The sequence below is a fragment of the Monopterus albus genome, unplaced genomic scaffold (assembly GCF_001952655.1).
Source record: "Monopterus albus unplaced genomic scaffold, M_albus_1.0 scaffold69.1, whole genome shotgun sequence".
Taxonomy (NCBI): domain Eukaryota; kingdom Metazoa; phylum Chordata; class Actinopteri; order Synbranchiformes; family Synbranchidae; genus Monopterus; species Monopterus albus.
The window spans coordinates 4,125,676-4,144,725 of NW_018127949.1; the positions used below are offsets into that span (position 1 = coordinate 4,125,676).

The 19,050-nt window shown below is 42.3% G+C and overlaps 1 protein-coding gene across 13 annotated transcripts in view; it reads left to right on the plus strand.

Annotated features, from left to right (window-relative positions):
- The window catches only part of nrxn1a (neurexin 1a), a 54,125-nt gene that overhangs the window by 1,751 nt on the left and 33,324 nt on the right, over positions 1-19,050 (plus strand). For 6 of the 13 annotated variants that reach the window (XM_020605088.1, XM_020605089.1, XM_020605090.1 and 3 more), the window contains exons 2-6: positions 1-1,045; positions 6,484-6,501; positions 7,192-7,221; positions 8,232-8,243; positions 17,659-17,960. The exon at positions 1-1,045 is cut by the window's left edge and continues 340 nt beyond it. In XM_020605088.1, the coding sequence (XP_020460744.1) occupies positions 313-1,045; positions 6,484-6,501; positions 7,192-7,221; positions 8,232-8,243; positions 17,659-17,960 (1,095 nt within the window). In that variant the 5' untranslated portion in view covers positions 1-312. The remainder of the gene's footprint in view (positions 1,046-6,483; positions 6,502-7,191; positions 7,222-8,231; positions 8,244-17,658; positions 17,961-19,050) is intronic. The other 7 variants (XM_020605094.1, XM_020605092.1, XM_020605087.1 and 4 more) reach the window with 2 other exon arrangements.

The window sequence follows — 19,050 nt, forward strand, 5'->3', positions numbered from 1 at the left end:
GTCAGAAGTGAAGAATGAGAGACTGAGAGGAGAGAAGACACAAACATCAGGCCAAGTCCAAAGAAGATGTCACAAGCGCGTTGAAAGGACAGAGGGAGCTATTGTTTGATTCCCTTTCCCGCTGGAGTTGTATGGTATAGGAAGTTTGTTTTGTTAAGAGCACTACCAAGGAAGCAGGGTGCATCTGAGACACTTTAAAAGTGTTCTGTGAAGTGCCCTACACTTGTCATCATGAGCTGTAGGCTAGAGGGAACACCCTAGCTCTAGCCTCTTTCCTCCCACGTGTATGTGAGTGTGAGCGTGAGTGTGTGCATGAGTGTGATGGCGGTGTGTGTTTGGGCGGCAGCCCCCCTGCTGTTCTTGGGGCTGTGCCTGTGCAGCGTGGGGGGCCAGGCCCAAGCAGAGGTCCTGGAGTTTGGCGGTGTGTCCAGCCAGTGGGGGCGGTTCCCAGTGTGGAACGCATGCTGCGAAAGTGTGCTGAGCTTCAGCCTGCGGACTCACAGCCAGGAGGGCCTACTGCTCTACCTGGATGACGAGGGCTTCTGTGACTTCCTGGAGCTGCTGCTTCTCCGTGGCCACCTTCGCCTACGCTTCTCCATCTTTTGTGCTGAGCCAGCTGAGCTGCAGTCAGGCGTGGCAGTGAGTGATGGGCGCTGGCATGCAGTGCGTGTCAAACGGGACTGGAAGAACACCTCATTGGAGGTGGACGGGCGACTGGAGGGTTGGGCAGAAGTGAAGAGCAAGAGAAGAGACATGACAGTATTCAGCCACACTTTCATGGGTGGGGTGACACCAGAGCTTCACTCCTCACCCCTGCGCCTCACTTCTCCGTCAGTGCGGGAACACCCCGCCTTCCGTGGCTGGATCACGGCAGTGAGCATCAATGGCTCACTGGTGTTGCTGGAGGGCTCAGAGGGCGTCATAGTAAGAGCTGGCTGTGGGCCGGACCACCAGTGCCAGAACGGAGGGGTGTGCAGTGTAGTCAACGACCAGGCCGTCTGCGACTGCTCCGACACCGGTTACCAAGGCAATGACTGCAGCGAAGGTAAGGCTCAGAGCTGTGTTGACCCATCACATACATCTCACTCTTTACCTACACGCACATACATTTAAATACATGCATAATCAAATAGAGTAAACTTTTCTAAATCTCCTAATTTGTCCCAAACACCAAGTTCTTCAGTGTAGACCTCAAATTTGCATTCATACCCTCACAGTTGCCTTCAGTTGGTTTGTATGGAAAAGCAGCCTTCACAACCAGTGCTAGACATGCATACTGATTATGTTTGGTATTGATTTTTTATAGCTTCCAATGGCTCCCAGTTTAGTGTGTGCCTTCAGAACCTAAAGCTAAGCCCCCTCCCAAGAAGTGCAGTTGGTTTAGTGGAGCTGGAACTGAGAGCTTGAAAACAGCTGTTCTGTGCTGCATTCAGACTATGAAGCTTGAGAGTCTGGAGATTTGAAACTTGCAGAAAAACCTGGTTAGCAGTGTTAAAACTTTGAAGGGGCATGTTGGTGTGTTTGCTAAAATACAATAGTCATATACTACCGATCCATTATGGATGTGGTTATTGGCTTGTGCTGAGAGACTTCAGTTGGAACTACTGAAGGCAACGAGGCTGGACATCAGTGGTTGTTTCATGTCTGGCACCTGGCTACCTGTGTTAAGGGACTTGTCTTGATTCTACCTGGCTTTTATAAGTACCATATGTAAGGTGATGAAATTAAGTGTGTACAGTCTGTTGCCTGCAATTAGTCTGAATGTTTTGCAGCCTGTTTAGATGCTTTATTTTGTATGTGAAAGCATGTATAGTATTTGTTTTTGTGTCCATGTTCTAATGCCTTATAAAAGGGGAAATAGTGTCCTGTCAGTAATACTTCATAAATATGAAGAAGTGTGACTATAAACAGCCTGATATAAATGTAAAACTTCTGTGTGCTTTTGTGGAAGAGGCTAAATAAAAATGCTCTTTCACAAATGATTTAACAGCTCAACCCTGCAAGAGCACCCTTCCTTAATGTTGTCAAAGTAGCCTTTGGTCAATACAAGTGCCAATGCACAGGGCAGTGTAATGATGGCCATTACAAAAATGAAACAACTGCTTAATGAACTCAACCACCTTGTTATGGCCAATACTGCAAATGCTTTAATTTTCCCCTGCTTAGTTGTGTGTGTCGTCAGATTTGCTTCAGTTCAACCACAGAGAAAATCTGCATTCTTAATCAATAGCTAACTATTGTTTTTTCCCCTTCCTATGCCAAAGATTCTGTATAGCTTTGCCTCAACAATTGATTTTTCTTTTAATGGCACAAATGTGTCCTTGCTGTGTGGCCACTGTTTGTCACCACCTTGACCTCACACCCCACCCAGCACAACTGTCAGCATCACACCTCCCTTTAGCCACCCACCATATCACACCCTAGCATTTAGTGGACAGTGGGATGGCCTAGGTTACCATGGAGACAGCACTAATAGGGAGACCTCATGCCAGGAGTGTTTCAGCATCCTCACTCTTCCTGCCTTCCTTCCCACTCCCATTCCTCAGCTCCCACCTCCCCCCTTGGACTCCTTGCTGCCTGCAGCTTTACCTCACCTCCTTGTGACTCCAGAGATCATCTGCCACACTTTATATACATGTTTGTGCTGAGTGGGTATGTGTGTATACTGTATATGACAGGTAAAATTAAGGAAACAATGACATCTCCCAGCAGGTTTATAGTTATTGCTCAAATGATTTCTCCATTGACAGAGAAATTATTAATCATTTAAACAGAGCTGCAAAAATTAGTAAATTAACCAAGTGGTTGCTCAACAGAATATTTTGTTATTTTGATAACTGCCAGTCAATCAGTCACTAAAAGGCATTCTATAGAGAAATTATTTAAATTCATAATCTGCAGGTTAATCATGAAAATAATTGCAGCCATACATTTAATAAGATATTTGTAAAGACACAAGGACAAACATTCCAATGTTCCAGCTTCCAAAATAAAGATTTACTGGTTTTCATTGTCTTGTATCATTATAAAGTGAATACCTTTTGATTTTGGACTATTGGTCAGAACAGCAATATGAGGGCCTCATCTTGTGATCGGGGACTGGGATGGACTTTTTCACTATTTCTTTAACATTTGAGAGACTAAACAATTGGTTAATAAATCAAAATATTCATTATTTGCAGCCACAGTCCTTGCTGCTGTATATAGGCTGTCTGTACGTTGAGGAGGAGACAGGAGAAACTGTGATCACTTCTCTGCAGAAATTCAGTGTTGGACTGTGAATGATGTGCGATCCAAGCTAGTTGAATCCAGTCTTCTGTTTTGCTGCTGGTTATTGATAGACACGGACAGCACTGAAACACACACATACCTGCACACATAGAGACACATGGAGAAACAGTTTAGCATCGTGTGCGCACCCCGGCACCGACGCCATTAGTCACATTACCACTGAGGTTCATAACAGCAGTGTGGCTGTACAGGCCAAATGGGAGATCCAGACATTTTACATAAAGGCTCTGGCTCTCATCAGATACAATACCTGCTTTGGACTGGCACTTTATCACCCAACTAGAGGCTGTTTTATTGTTGTGACGGCTATTTTATATTCCTAGAGAAGAACACATGCCAAGTGTGGCTGTGGCGATCAAGTTGTACAGGTAGTAGTGGATTGTGTTGGTTCTAGTTAAGAGGTGTGCTTGGATGGCCATACAGTACATGAGGTGAGCTATAATGTATTTGGTTCCAGATGAAATAATGCCCTTAATTCTATACTGAATAAAAGTTTCAGATAAAGTAACCTGTATAGGGAATTGTTCTTGGATTGAATGTGGATATGATTCTGAGATGGAAAGATCTTTCTCCCCCTCGCGATTTTAAATGTTTTGGTATGAGCATGTTGTTTCAGACTTGTATATCATTAGTGTCTTCTTAATTTCTCAGACTCACATTTCAGAGTTTAGGTAGAAATTGCAGCAGGGTTTAGAGTATGATGGTTAGATGATGGTGGAATTTGAAAGCAGCTTAATTGCTGGTTTTAAAAGGTTACTTCAGGTTTTTTCTTCGGTTGCTCAACATGAACATTAGCTCAAAAAACACATTCAAGGGAGGGAGCTTTTCCTGTGAACAGCAGCTAATGAGGCCAGTTAACAAAAACAGACAGTACAGACAGCATAGTGCAGCTACATCTTAAGAGTATTTCCATTGCTTGACTCTTCTTTCAGACCTCTCTACTTCATGTTATTCATTCTCTAAAAGAGTTCAGACCTGCAGAGATGTCTGAGAGGTGAATTGAGCTGATGATGTTTAGTTTTGTGGACTGTGTAGATTTTTTGAAGTGCTGTGTTGTGGTATAAAACGTTCTTTAAAACTTGCCCCATGTACTGTTGTTCATTTTGGTTTGACAAGATGCCAGCTTAGTGGGATATCTCTGACCTCAGCATCCGCAGGCTGAGCAAATATCCATGCATCAATATCACTATCAGTGAGTAACACATACAACTTATAGTATGTCAAAAGAGATCTCTTTCCAGGTGCACTCATGCACTCTGCAGAAGAAAATTCACAAGGCTGTATCTCAGAGAAATGAAGTGGAATAAAAGCTCAGGTCAACATATCTCTGACTAAAGAAAAAAAGTTATCTTAAAAGATTGCCTGTTGGTTGTTTCTTTGGAAATAAGAATGATCATTATTTACAGGTATCATTCCAGGCCATGTAGTTGTTTAGTAAGAGTCAGGCAGGTATGAGGTTTATCTTTTATATTGTACCTTGAAAATATTGTAAACCCAGCAACCTCACTGAAGCTGCACAATAATGCTTTGAGATAAAATTATAACCCTCTGAAAATTAGAAAGAAATTCTGTGATAAATGTTTAATACAGAATGAATATTCTCTGTTAGAGTAAAAATAGATCCTTAGGATGAAACCAGAAGCCAGAAATAAGTAATTTTGGCAGTGGCACTGACAGTTTCCATATACATTTACAATTACCTGTGCAATCAACCAGTTCTATTCACACTCATATTTTTGCAGATTTTTTAGAAGCTTAGAAACATTTGCAAAGTAATATAATGTTAGTATTCACTGTAAACATTTGCCTCCCCTGAAGGACAGTATACTACTTTCTTTTTATCATTCATACCAGTGTGTGGAAAGTGCTCTTTATGAGGGTTTTGTTCCAAGCACCTCAATATGTCAGATAAAAAAAAACTGAAATATTCAAAATATAGCTGTAGTAAATGAAGAGAGGATGGGTAGGGCTATTCATAAATGTGATTACTGCACAAGTCATTCTGCCTAGTAAAGGCAGAGTGAACCTGTCTTGATAGGCCTGGCCTGGCTTGCATTGTCCTTGAGGGCAAATGGCTGTTAGCATGCTAATGGCTCCACTTGTTTCTGCCATGCTACTAACACAAGGACATATTCTAGGAAACGCACACACACACACAGTCCCAGTATTGAACCATGCATGTCCCACGTCTCCCTGCACTGCTAATCCATCCCTACATGTTTACCCTGCTATTTCATATCATTATTACTGCCATAGTCAGTATTAGTGTTTGTATGTCTATATGTGTGAAAGACAGCAAGCATGATTGAGACTGAATGCGTGTGTGTGTGTGTGTGTGTGTGTGTGTGTGTGTGTGTGTGTGTGTGTTGCATGCTATTTGTCGGGGGGTTCTGGGGAGAGGAAGCAGCTGAAAGGTAAGTTCTGGGGTAAACGGCTCTTGAATCCAAACATACAGTACAGGTAGGAATGTATATTTACACCCACGCCCTCTGTATCTACAAGTGTGGGTGGGTATATGTGTGTGTGTGTGTGTGTACTCTTATGTATGTGTCTTTGTACATGAAATTCACATGAATTGTTACAGAGAAGGATAGTGCATTTTTTTAAATGCGGCTATGTACGTATATACAGGCAAACCTCAGTTTTGGCTACCAGTGCAGCATGGTGACGTTTGTGTGGACTTTGCATGTTTGGACGGGTGACAAATTAAAAGAAAAACCTGAATAAATGAGTTGTCTCCTCTAAAATGACAGTGCCCCCATTCATAGTGCACAAGGGGTCACAGAATGGTTTGATGAATATGACAAGGATGTGAATCATATGCTCTGACTTTTTGCAGTCACCAGATCTCAACCCAGTTGGGAGATTTTGGACCAACGTGTTAGATAGTGTCTCCACCGCCATCATCATAACACCAAGAATGGCATTCATGCCTCCAGTAGGGTTCAGAGACTTGGAGAATCAATGCCAAGGTGCACTGAAGCTGTTCTGGTGTCACATGGTGGCCCAACATCTTACGTAGACACTTTGTGTCGGTTCTTTCTTTTATTTGTCACCCGTCTGTATGTTAACACGGTAACCCTGGACAGGTGTGCATGTACAGTAAGTAGCCATGGTAACTCAAGGGCTGAGCATGCATGTTAATGAATGTTTGTCTCTCTCTCTCCTCGCCCGGCCGCGACACCATTCCAGAGCACAGCTACACCCCAGGTAGGTTGCACCGCTGTCTATCTATCTGTCTATCTCTCTATCTGTCTCTCTGTCTGTCTATATTTGAGTTTCTCTTCCTACTCTTATTCAGACATCTCTTTGCTTCCTTATCTGATTCCCTCTTTTCCATGTGCTTACCTTAATTCTTAATTACACATTTCTTTAGCTCTATTTAGCTCTATCATCTTTTCAACATTCCTCTTCATGTTCTTTGTACCCATTTATCATTTAACATCTTTTTCATGTCAGCCTCATTTTTTGTATTCTTCTTTCTGGCCTTCATGTTCCCAATTCATCTACTATTGGGGAAATACAGTAAAAGATAGCCAGAATAAATTTATGTTGGTCTGTGTGGGTAGGTAGGGTTGGTTGCTGATATCGGGTAAGTACAATATCCCATATGCAAACATCTGAAGTGATAGAAACGAACACAAACACTGTAGTTCATGGCTATGTGCATACCTGTTTGTGCATAGGATCGCTGCCTAGAATAAGTAAGTTTCTTCACAGTTTTTTAAATAGACATTTGGTATATATAAGAGGACACACCTGCATACACACTAACACAGAGAACTTTAGCCTTCATCGGCATGCCACTGACATCCCTGTATCACAAAGACATCATGCACACACACACTTCACACCCCATGATCCTTTGCTGTGCTGACTGTGCTCTTGTCTTCTTTTAAGGTCTGGCACACCTGATGATTGGCGACCAAGGTATGGCGTGCTCTTACTTCACTTCCCGTTGTACTCTGCTACACCATCACCCCCTACCTCCTCACCACCCCACTCACAATTCCCTGTATCTCTCTCCCACTTCATCATCACCTGACATGGGAAGATGTCTCTCTAGGCACTGAACTAAGGTCAGTTTTTTTAGATAATGTAGATGTCTTCATTTTAAAACAGTCCCATTTGATCTCCTCAAAAAAATTCAGTTTTAATTTAAACTGAAATTGATGTTTTGGGCAGTGGACCAATTAAAAATGAAATACAGATTTGAAGTTTTGGATTGATTTTTGAAGAGAGTGATGAGCCTGAGAGAAACTTCTGCTGGGATATATATTTTTTTATCATGGCTGCTGATGTGGGAGGGAGTAACGGACGGATGTAGATGACAGTGGCTTGATGATGCTTGGCTGGATTAGACTTGGCAGGGCTCCAGGTCATGGAAATGGAGCTACAGACTGACCAGCTGACTCCATGGATGGTTTGGTTTGATTTGGTCTTTTCTCTTTCACCTCATGTCATTTTCTCTCATCTATAAGAGTTGAGTGTGTGTGTATGTGAATGTGTGTGCGCAGTGTATAAATATGTGTGCTTTTACATCATGGCTGGAATCAGTGACTCTGGCAGTTTTCACATGAACACTCATCCACATTCACCCATGGCTTCTCATCGGCTTTCAGCATGTTCTGCGCTGCGGTTGCTGGTCCTCACATGGGCTTGTGCTTACACTGGCGAGCACATGTGACTCTGAAGAGATTTTCTTGCAGTGAATGAAAACAGAACGTTTGTACCTCAACTCTCAAGTTGTCAGTGTTTTTGAACTCAGCCCAAAAACAAGTGCTACTGTTGTGCCTTTTGAACATTGTTCACTGATGAACAAAACTCACTCTGCCACCTCTGTCTTCTTGCCCCCTTTCTCTTTTTTCCTTTTATTTAAAATTTCCTTTCCTTCCCTTTCTCTCTCTCACTCTTTGGGACACCACCTTCTGTGAACTTAGGAAAGCTCAGAGGTACCCCCCTCAGTTTTTTATGTGTATGGCTAATGGGCTGTTCTGGATGGTTTTGAAGTTGAATGTACTGACAGATTCGTATGTATGGTAATGGAGACCATTGATGCAATTTGGCTTCGAGTTCTTATTTGCGGTTGCCATGAAATTGGAATGTTTCATTTTTGGTAAGGTAAGCTGTGGATGCATATATGTGCGAGTGCGCTCATACTTAAGTGTGCATGCATGCGTGCAATTTAATAGGTGCTTCGGCCTATGGTGCTTTTGAAAATCTGAAGGTAGGTGCTGCCCGATCGGTCGGCTCTGCATGACGCTGATGAATACACTGATTGGTCCACATGAAGACAGGCCTGACGTGACAAGCTGATCTGCGTCTATTGTGCTCTTTGATTGGATGAGAAACGACACGATGATGGCTGTCTCCCATTGTGACAGGGCCACTGTGTATTCAGCGAAATGTGCTATTTAATGAAATGTTCATCTAAGCTGGTCGATAGAAATATCTTGAATAGAGCACATAATGTGTCCAGCCATCTATCATGGTGAGACATCTCTATTCTGACAAGTATATTTCTATCTGAGCATTTTTGTTATGTTTTGATTATCACATGAGCACTTAATGTTGCAGTTTCTGTCTAAAAACTTCTGCCATTAATCCAGGTGGCAGTGAAATTATAAGTGCTTCATCTGGTTTAAACTCAGCATTTTAAATTGCCATCTTAAGGAGCAATATGTATTAACATGTTTACAGCATTATTACATTGAATCTGTGTAATGTAATCTGTGTATTTGTGTGTAGTGGATGTCCTCATCATTGTAATTGGCGGAAAGAAGAACTATTGTAATTAAAATAACTGTGGCAGATTTTAAAAATTTTTCATTTTATTTTTTTTATCTTTGAATTTTCTTTCAAAAACTGTATACATGAAAAAGATGTAAAGGCTGTCATATGGTGCAGATGAAGCCTAGCCTAGGTTAGCTCAGCGTAAAGAGGCTTTTGAGGAGACCGCAAAACTGAAATGAGTTTCTTTGAGGGGATGGATTGGGTGTGGGGAGGGGTGTCTTGAAAGATATATAGCATGTGTGTCAGCTTGTGTGTGTGTGTATATATGTGCTGGAGAAATTGTGAAAAAAGGCTGCCTGTGAGAGAAGAGCTAAAGGAATGAATGATAGAGGGAGTCGAGAGGGCGAGGGAAAGATAAAGTGAGTCGTCTTCTCTTCTGTGATGTAGAGCAACTGCCTGTATCTGCAAAGGAACAGCAGTGCTCCTGTCTACCCTCCCAGCCCAATCATTCTCCAAGGGACACCCTCCCTGATGGGGAGTGCTGGACTCTTCCCCTCCTTCATAAAGCACAGCTATCATTTTCTCTGGAAACCATACCCAAAGAACACTAATGACTTTGAGTGGGTGAAAATACATGAATTGTGGAGGGAAGAAAGGAAAAAGGAAGCCAAATTGGATTTTCATAAGTATCGAGCAGCCAAAGGAAGAGGGGGAAATGGATTTTTTTTTTAAGTATTGAGCAGCAATAATCTGGATGGAAAATGTGCTTAAAGGCAAGTAGCAGATTTTGCCCTTTCTCTTCTTTCTGTCTGGCCAAGAATAGACCATGAAGGGTTCTTGGTGAATGCAAGATTTTAAGTTCTCAGCTGGACTGAGGAGTGGCCCTTGGACTTACAGTAATTGGCAGCAATGCTTGTTTATAATATGTATTAATTAAATGATTTTTAGCTTTGAAGCAGGTTGTCTGGTTAATAACGGTTGTTTGTCTGCATGCCAGTGGGTTCTTGATATCAACCCAGCAATCTGTGCATGGCAGAGGCAAGTGGTCGGCCTCGCTCGAAGTGACCTTTACACACGTGTATGTGAACGGACAGACAAGCAGACATGCTCACGCACACTCACACAATAACCTTTAGAGTGCCTGCTGAGTAGGTGAGTGAGTGTGTGCTCAGTGTAAATATGCATGAGTAAGGTTGCCTGCACATATTCTTCATGGTCAGTGGATGAACGCAGAAGAAAGATCGAGGTGTGTGTCTGTATGCTTTTGTGTGCGCATATCTTGTCTGAGTGCATGTTCAAGGGAGGTGGATTGTGAGTCATCATTTGTGACTCATAAAGCGTCGGCAATCAAAGCGGCTCATTTTAACACATTGTCTTATGGCACAAACACACAGATGGACACATTCTCCACTCAGGCACAGGCTACACACACACATGTTCAGTATAACACTTTTTGGATTTCTCTTTTAATTGTCTCTTCTCTGTTTGCTCCTCTACCTCTCTTGTAGTCTCCTGGACATACATACACATGTGCATGTTTTTCTCAGACACACACACACACACACACACATGCAGCATATATCCTCTGTGCTGACTTCACCCTATGTGGGGTTGGGAGTGGTAGCAGACACCAAGACAAAAGGAACCAGTCAGTACCAGCAAAGTACAGCATGTCTCCTACCTCTTATTCATCACTATCTCACAGCCCTAATAATAAATCACTCAAGGACTGATTTATTTTTTAATGAACTACACGCCTGAAACTAAAATGAAGGCAAACTTATTTTTATTTTAATTGTGTGCATAGAATTTCTCAACTGATTTCGCTCAGATATTGTTTTTAGTGCTCAAACGTTTTGTCAGTTGTTAAATTATATGTAATGTAATAGGCAAACATTGTAATATTGTAGTATTTTTTGCACTCCCCAACTTCCTGTACCTGCAAGTAAAATCTACAAAATCATCTAAGCATTCAAGTAAATTCTGAATCCACTGCATATCTCAGACACATCGTCAGACACATATTAGCCACTGTAGTTGTAATGCTTACATAATTTAGCACAACGGGCAAGTGAGCAGTACCCAACTCGAGGTGAGAGAGAGCCGCTTGGTGTTAAGAAGCAAGTGTTTAGTGATTGGCTGCCTGCCTGAGTGACTGGCATGAATTTGGCTCCTGATGGCCACATCTTGAGTTGTGAAAAATAATCTGCTAAAACTAAGTTCTGAACCCTCTTGCCATCAGCAGTGATAAAGCAACTGCAACAAAGTTTTTATACCAGAATGTACAATTTTCTTAGATATACCCTCTGCACTAATGGGACTACTCTCTGCTAGTAGAACCCATTATACTACTGTACTACAACACTCATTAATGCTTAACACCCATGCAGTTCTTGTAATGGAAGTCACACCACCACATACAGAGCTCTTGCACCACATTATCAGGGAGATGCATACTTACTGAATTCACCATGGGAAATTGTAGCAATCCATCTGGTGAATGTATACATTTACAGATAATTGTATGCAATTGCAATTCCCTTTAGCAAGTATACACTGCAACACTCAAAGCCAATGCACCCTGTAATCGCCTAAACATAAGACAACAAACAGACTCCCTGTTTACAGAGGATGAAGGCAAAAGCGGTGGCCAACTGCAAGTGTATAAGAGAGGACAGGAGGAAGGAGAGGTGGGCAAAAAGTCTAGAAATATGATGTTAAGGAAAGATAGGAGTGCATTCAAAAACTGGGAAAAGAGGGGAGGAAAGAAAAGGTTGGAGACGCAGAGGGAGACCGGAAGGCAGATAAGACTGCAGCGTTTCACAGCAGGGACTCTTCATCTCTCCTCTGGCTCCCCAACTTTTCACAGTCTCGCATCAGCCAGCATGTTATTCATCAGCAATGCAGATACCTCATCCAACACATGCACACAGATACACACATGCGTTTTAGACAGAAACTGATTTTTCAGTGCACCCGTTGTTTCTTACCTGTTCTAGCAATTTCCATTGTGTCTGGGCAGGGTATTGCTGAGGGTATTGGCCCAATTGGCGATTCATTCTAGTACCCCATCTGGTATTTGAAGTTCATTTATTTGCTGTTTGCCAAAACAAGAACAAACACAGGAACGAGTATACACAGACTCACGCTCACAGGCTGCACATGCACACACAATTACTCATTTACTTGTGGTACTTGTCTGGCATAACTACGGCAACTGAAATAGCCACAGCATTCATTAAAAACCCATTACATTACCTTTATGAAAAGAGGTCTTTATGCTCTTGTTATTTGCTGTAAGAGGGTTTCTATCAGTATGTGTGTGTGTTTGTGTGATGAGCATTGTCATTTGTCTGTACAGGTACATTTAACTTCATGGTTTCAAATCACTTTGGCTGCTTGCACATTTTTCAAGTATGTTTTTTTTTTCAGTACTCCATGGACTCCTCTGTGCAAAAGTGCCATGATGTATGGATGTGTGTTTGTGTGCACACCTGTGCACGCGTTCGTGTGTGTGTGTGTCTGAAAGGGATAAAACTGGTTCTGATCTTATCCAGCTTAAGACAAATACACTGTTCTGCCTGCAGACATTGTCATGGAAACAAGCCGGGTTCCCTGGGTACCAAAGAGAAGGCCAAATCCAAGCTACAGACAGAGAGAGATGAGCATTGATAAAAGAAACAAAAAGGGACAAGGAGTAAAAGACTGAATGTAATGGCAGGAAGTGTGCTGTTGAAAGACATTTAAAGGGATTTGCAGTAAAAGATATTTAGTTGTTGTGTTTATGTCTCAATGAAATTTCACTTTGAACTTCACTTTACAAGAGATCATATGCTCAAAACTTGTATGATTTATCAAGCAAAATGCTGCTGGTGGCTGTTTTTTATCGTAGTAAATTTAATATGTTGATTAATTTAGTGTCAATCAGCTGATCGATCAGTTCTTTCTGCACTAATGGTGTGGCAGTAATAGTTTTTTCAGTGCTGGTGTTACTTTTTTTTTTTTTTTACAACACTCTCATATATCTCTTGCTGGGAATGAATTCCTTCAATTTAACAACAACAGCAAAAAGAGGAATAAGAGTTCACCATCGCACACCGCCAATCTGTCACTTGTGCCCTGACAGTAATATCCTCCTCTACAGTATTGCTCCCTTGGCTGTGATGTGATAGCCCAATCGGTTTCAAAGCCAGATGCTGTATATCACTGAATAGAGATGGAAACGGAAGTCTTAGCCTTTAGTGATCTTGGCTTTATGGATTTTCACACTTTAACTTAATAAAGAGACTATGCATATGTTAGCATACATTTACATATATTTCCTACACTGGTCATCTGTCTGTGTACTATACAAGTGCATAGTTAATCCACCTGGCTGTTATTAAGGAGGCATGCCTTCACACAGGATGTTTGAGTGTGTGTGTGTGTGTATGGACAGGCTGAGAGGAGCTGATAGCAGAAATGCATGGTGGGCTAAAAATGAGGTGCAGGGGAATTGCACTGTGCTATCTCTAGAATGACAGGGCTGCCATGATTGAGGCTTGCTACACTAGGATTTAGATACACCAGCATTTTTCCCTCTTTCGTTCTCTCCAGCCATCCACCCCTCACTCTCTGCCACTCCCTTTCCTTGTCTCTCTTTTATCCCTCTGCCTCTTTACTCTCTTCTCTTCCCTTTTGTGTTCCCCATCTCACTGAGTCTCTCCATCTCCCCTTTTTATTCCTTCTTCTTTCAAATGTTTCCCTTTCTTCGATCCTGCTTCTTTTCCATCGTGCTCCCCTTATCAGGTGCTGTATAATATAGGCTCCTCTGATGTGCTCCCAGCCTCCATCCGCCATTTTGATTCAGTACAGCTGTCCATGATAATGTACTGTTCACTCAATCACTCCTTCTCTCTCTCTCTCACTCTCCTTCCCCATCTCTCTTCCTGCCTCCCCCTCTCCCTGAAACCTACATGCACAAACACGTCCATATTTGCTGTAGCACAGGGTTGCCATGGAAATGACAAATTAGTGTATGAAATGTTGAGTAGACCCATGAGAAAATCTAAAGCAACAGGAGACACACACACACACACACACACACACACACACACTTACATATGCACACAAAGACGGAGAAATCCAAGTGATGTGTGTTTGATCATTGGAGGGCGACAGATGCAGCTGGTCCCAGCAGTAGCAACCATCAGATCAGCTATTCACTCTCTCTCCTCCTCCTTGATCCCCACAGGCTGCTTTATTCATTAGAGTGGTTGTTTAATGATAGCCTCCAAGGTCTAATTTCAACCTCTATCTTTACATTTTACCTATCCTATTCCACCTATAGCCTGCATAGTTCATTTCTTACTTCCTCGCACATTTTCCTTATTTCTTAGACCATTTCTTCCCTCCCTGATTGCCTTTATTCCTGCTCATCTCTCCTCTTTTCCTTTCCTGTCCTGTCCTGTTCTTTGCTCTAGTAAATTTATAACTCTGATATAGCGTCAGTGAGATAAAGATCTCTTTTAAGGGAGATTTTACGAAAAGAAGAAAACATTTACGGTCAGATAGTTATGCAGCTAATGAACATTTTCATTATCTTCTATCTTTTTGATTATTTTTTCAATTTGCTGGTCTTTGGCTATATACTGTAGAATGTCATAAAAATGATCAGGATGTTTGATGCTTTTACTTGAGAAATTACTTAGGGATGGCCATTTTCTATACCGGTAGTATTTTCAACACTACCCATACAGAGACCAAAACTAACAGTGAACTGCCTCTGCTCATGGTTAATGTCTGTCGGCCTCCAACCTAGACTAGCTTATTCATCTCTGCCATAGACCTGCGTTGATGTTCAGAAACTATCATGAACACATCATGAAACACTGGATGACATGTTTCTTCACTACGAAACACAAGACCTGCGTATTTGTTAAAAATATTACCCCAAAAGCTTCAAATTACCATAACTTTTTACAGCACCTGAAGTATGTAAGAGTCAACTGTGCGTGAGCAAGGAGCTGTCAGACTATAAGCAAAGCAGAAAGCTTGTATGGAGATCTCTCTGAAGAAAATGAAATATTTTAACTTGAGAGACTGCCATTCTTTTCCTTCCTTTATCAGGCAGTGTCATTAAGACCAAGGTCTCTATAAGAATAGAAACCTCAGAGCAAAGAACACAACCAAACCAAGAAACCATTAGTTAAACACTTAATGTACACAACTCCAGTGCTTTAAAAGATTTCATTTTCTCTTTCTTTTCATTAAAGTTTTTCTCCCTCTCTCACTGGATTCTTTCATTCTCTCGCTCGCTTGCGTTGATCGACAGTGCTCTCCACAGGATGAAGTGTGACATGTGGTGTGTATGTCAGTATCTGCCTCACTGTTTACTCTGAGCTAATACTGACTCACTCCATTAATCTGAACTACAACAGAGCCACTCCAACCTGCCCACAGCATGTGTATTTCTGTGTGTTTTAGGTGTATCTATACACGAAATATATGCATGCACGACACACTTTCATCATCAATATGCATTTTCCTGCCTGATTTGTGTGTATATGCCTCTGAAGAACAAGGAGTGAGCGTTTTCAGGCCAGAGCCTCCAGATCGATGCGGAGATGTTTTATGTGCTCCTGTCTAGTATAATGACATGCCTGTAAATTAGCAACAGAATGGTGGAGCACCACACTGAAACCTAATGGCACTTCTGTAAATTACCGCTAGAATGCCGCTGGACGGCTATGTGTATTCTCATTGTGAACAACTTGGCCGCCCCCCTCACTGTGCCACCTCATCTACATTTGTGTCTGTGTGTGTGTGTGTCAGTGTGTATGTGTGATTGTGTTAGCATTTGTGACTGTTCTGTGTGTGTATGTGTGTGTGTGTGTGTCTCCCTCCACCGCCTCGCTCCTCTCAGTAAAGACTAGCCCGGGGCCCTGAGTTGGTAATAGCTTTTCTGACAGCAATACACCAATATTTACAGAGACCAGCACACACCCACACCCCCGCACATTTCATGCACACGTAAAAAGCATATACTTGACCATGCACACATTCATATGCTGGAACACAAAGTTGCACACATTTTTTCCTTTTGAGGCAGCGCATGCATGCACACACAAACTCACACCATCTTAATTAACATGCTGGGAGGGCAGGAATCACACACTAGGGGGAACTCACACATGCTGGCAAACAACGTGTTGTTTCTCACTCATATATTGGCATTCACACATCAGCTTTTTTCATGCAACAGAAGCAAAGAAAATTTGCCACAGTTGCTCTTTGAATTGTGATATATTCTCACTTTTTCCTTCTCATTATTCTCTCTGTGTCATATTCACTCAAGTGCGGCCGATTCCATTTCAACACTCTTCTTTCTGCCTCTCTCTACCTTAATAACCTATTACACTTCAGTGTATTCATTATGTGGCAATCTTTCCCCCCCTCCTCTCCAGCATTTCCTCACCAAGTGTCTCTCTTGCTCCAGCCTGACCTAGTGTGTGTTAAATTTCCCTCTGTTCTCCTCATTATCATGAACTACAAGATGGTGGTTATGCCAGAGGCTCCACAGAGCAGAGAAATGGGGGCCAATGAGATGTGCAGAGAGGCATGGTGAGAAGCTTGAAGGGAGGTGTGAGAGATTTTCTGTAGGGACGGTGGTAAGGAGGATGCGGAGGAAGGGTGATGCTTTGAGGGGATGGGTGTGAAGAAGACAGATAATGTCGCCCCTGCTTTTGTATGCCAGCACAATAGTGTGATCATTTTGTGCACGCAGATGTATGTGTAGATGCGCATATTTGTTCCTCAACCGAGTAAGTGTAAGAGAGTAGATAAGAGAGTGTGAGCTTAAGAATGATGGATTGCAAAACCTTGGTCTCGTGTCCTTGGGGGTCACTAAGAGTGTGCAAGGTAAGTTGCTATTGGCTGTCTGCTTCTGAGTTTTAATTGGCCAGCCCTGCTGCTTTGGCTGCTGTGATGCTTAAGGCTGCTGTTCTCCATCTTCATCCATTTTTGCCATCCTCCTCAAAACCTTTTAAACTCTACTGCTACCACACATACATGCGCAGACACACACCCTGGCATTTGACAACCATCACAAAATGAGCCATGTTGTCAAACAAGACCACATCACTTCAGACTGCCAGCACAGCTGTTCTCTCAAAAGAGAGGATGGCAGGTTTTTTAACAAGTTTGGAATGCTACAGACTCAAGTCTGTCTCTCTTGCATCTGCACTGTTTAATCTCCAACCCACACGAGTGATCAAAGCTTGTTTACACACCACTCCATGGTACGATTAGAGGTATGGAAGGAAGTGTTTCTTCCAAGTGCTGGCATCAGTGAGGCTTTGCTTGACAGTAACAACATTTTCAGCATCTTAAACAATATGTTTTTTATTGCACATCCAAATCAAATGAAACCAGGCCCAGCTGAGCTTTGTTTTACTCAGCTAGCTTTGTTGAACACCCACCATTTTATCATCTTTGAGCATATTTTGAAGATCAGTGTGAGAAGAATAACATAGCTTCAGTACTGTACTAATCATTATGATAATGTTCAACGAGAATGTAATGTTTCATGCTTTTTTGGTCTTCCTCCCTATTTCCTTCTCTTCTTTCTTTTCCACCTGTCCCTTTCTCTCTTAGCTCGCGAGGAGTATGTTGCCACTTTCAAGGGCTCTGAATATTTCTGCTATGACCTCTCGCCCAACCCCATCCAGTCTAGCAGTGATGAAATCACGCTCTCCTTTAAAACGCTGCAGCGCAATGGTCTGATGCTGCACACCGGCAAGTCAGCTGACTACGTCAACCTGGCACTGAAGAATGGTGCCGTGTCACTTGTCATCAACCTCGGCTCTGGGGCCTTTGAGGCTTTGGTAGAGCCTGTCAACGGCAAGTTCAATGACAACGCCTGGCACGACGTCAAGGTCACCCGCAACCTGAGACAGGTAACCAGACAACGGGAGGTGAAGGAAAGAGCGACCGAGAAATAAGGATAAGAGAGGGATATAAAATTTGTTACTATTGCTAAGACTTGAATAAGAAAGGAGGGAGGGACAAAAAAAACAACAAGCAAATGGACAGAAGCATGCTTGGATTTCAAAAGCCCTAACTCACACTAAGATCATTGTTAGATGCGTTTTTTTATGCATCTTGCCATGCAGATAGATAGAATTTCGTTCTATCAGTTGTATCACACTGACTCCCACATGTGCGTCACCTCTAGATAGACCAGGGGTGCCCAAACTTTTCCCCTCGGAGGGCCAAAATGAAAATGCGTTACTGGGCCGAGGGCCGGCGATTGATATGTGTTTATTATAAAGGTATTTAACATTTCACTCTTTGTACAAAGAACAAATACAAAGCAAATGAATCTTTATTTAGCCACGAATTATGTCCATATGCATGTCCATATTAACAGCAAACAGCAGCAGTTTGACACTATTAGTGAGACACATGAAGCTGGTCTTTGGCTTTGACCAGCCTCTCAATGTCAGGCTGAAGCTGACTAACTGAGAGGGTGAGAACGTCCTGCAGGTGTAGATCAGTCAGAGTGCTTCTGAGCCTGGTTTTGTTAAGGTTCATTACACTGAAAGTCTGTTCACAAATGTAGGTGCTGCCAAACAGAGATAACATCACCTGTGCATGCTTCCTAATGTTTGGGTACCGTTCTGGTGAGACATGTGTGTAGAAGTCCTTCAGTTTCAGTGACATGAGTTCCTCAGCTCTGAATCGCACTGAAACTCAATCAGCTCCATCTGAATGTGATCAGGGACACAGTCCACACTTGTGCTGAAGGGTTGGGAAAACATATCACCTGAATTCTTCTTGAAGTCCTGAAAGCGCATTTCAAACTCCAGGTCTAGGTTGCTGACAAGTGTTGCATATTCAGACAGTTTCTGTTGTACCAGGTTTACCTCTCTCAGACTGGGGAAGTGAGCCAGGTTTCCTGAAAAGAAGTAAAAAGTAATTAATAAATCAATGCAATAAATATTGCAATTTTCACTCACTAGTAATGTCATATTCCACATATCATAC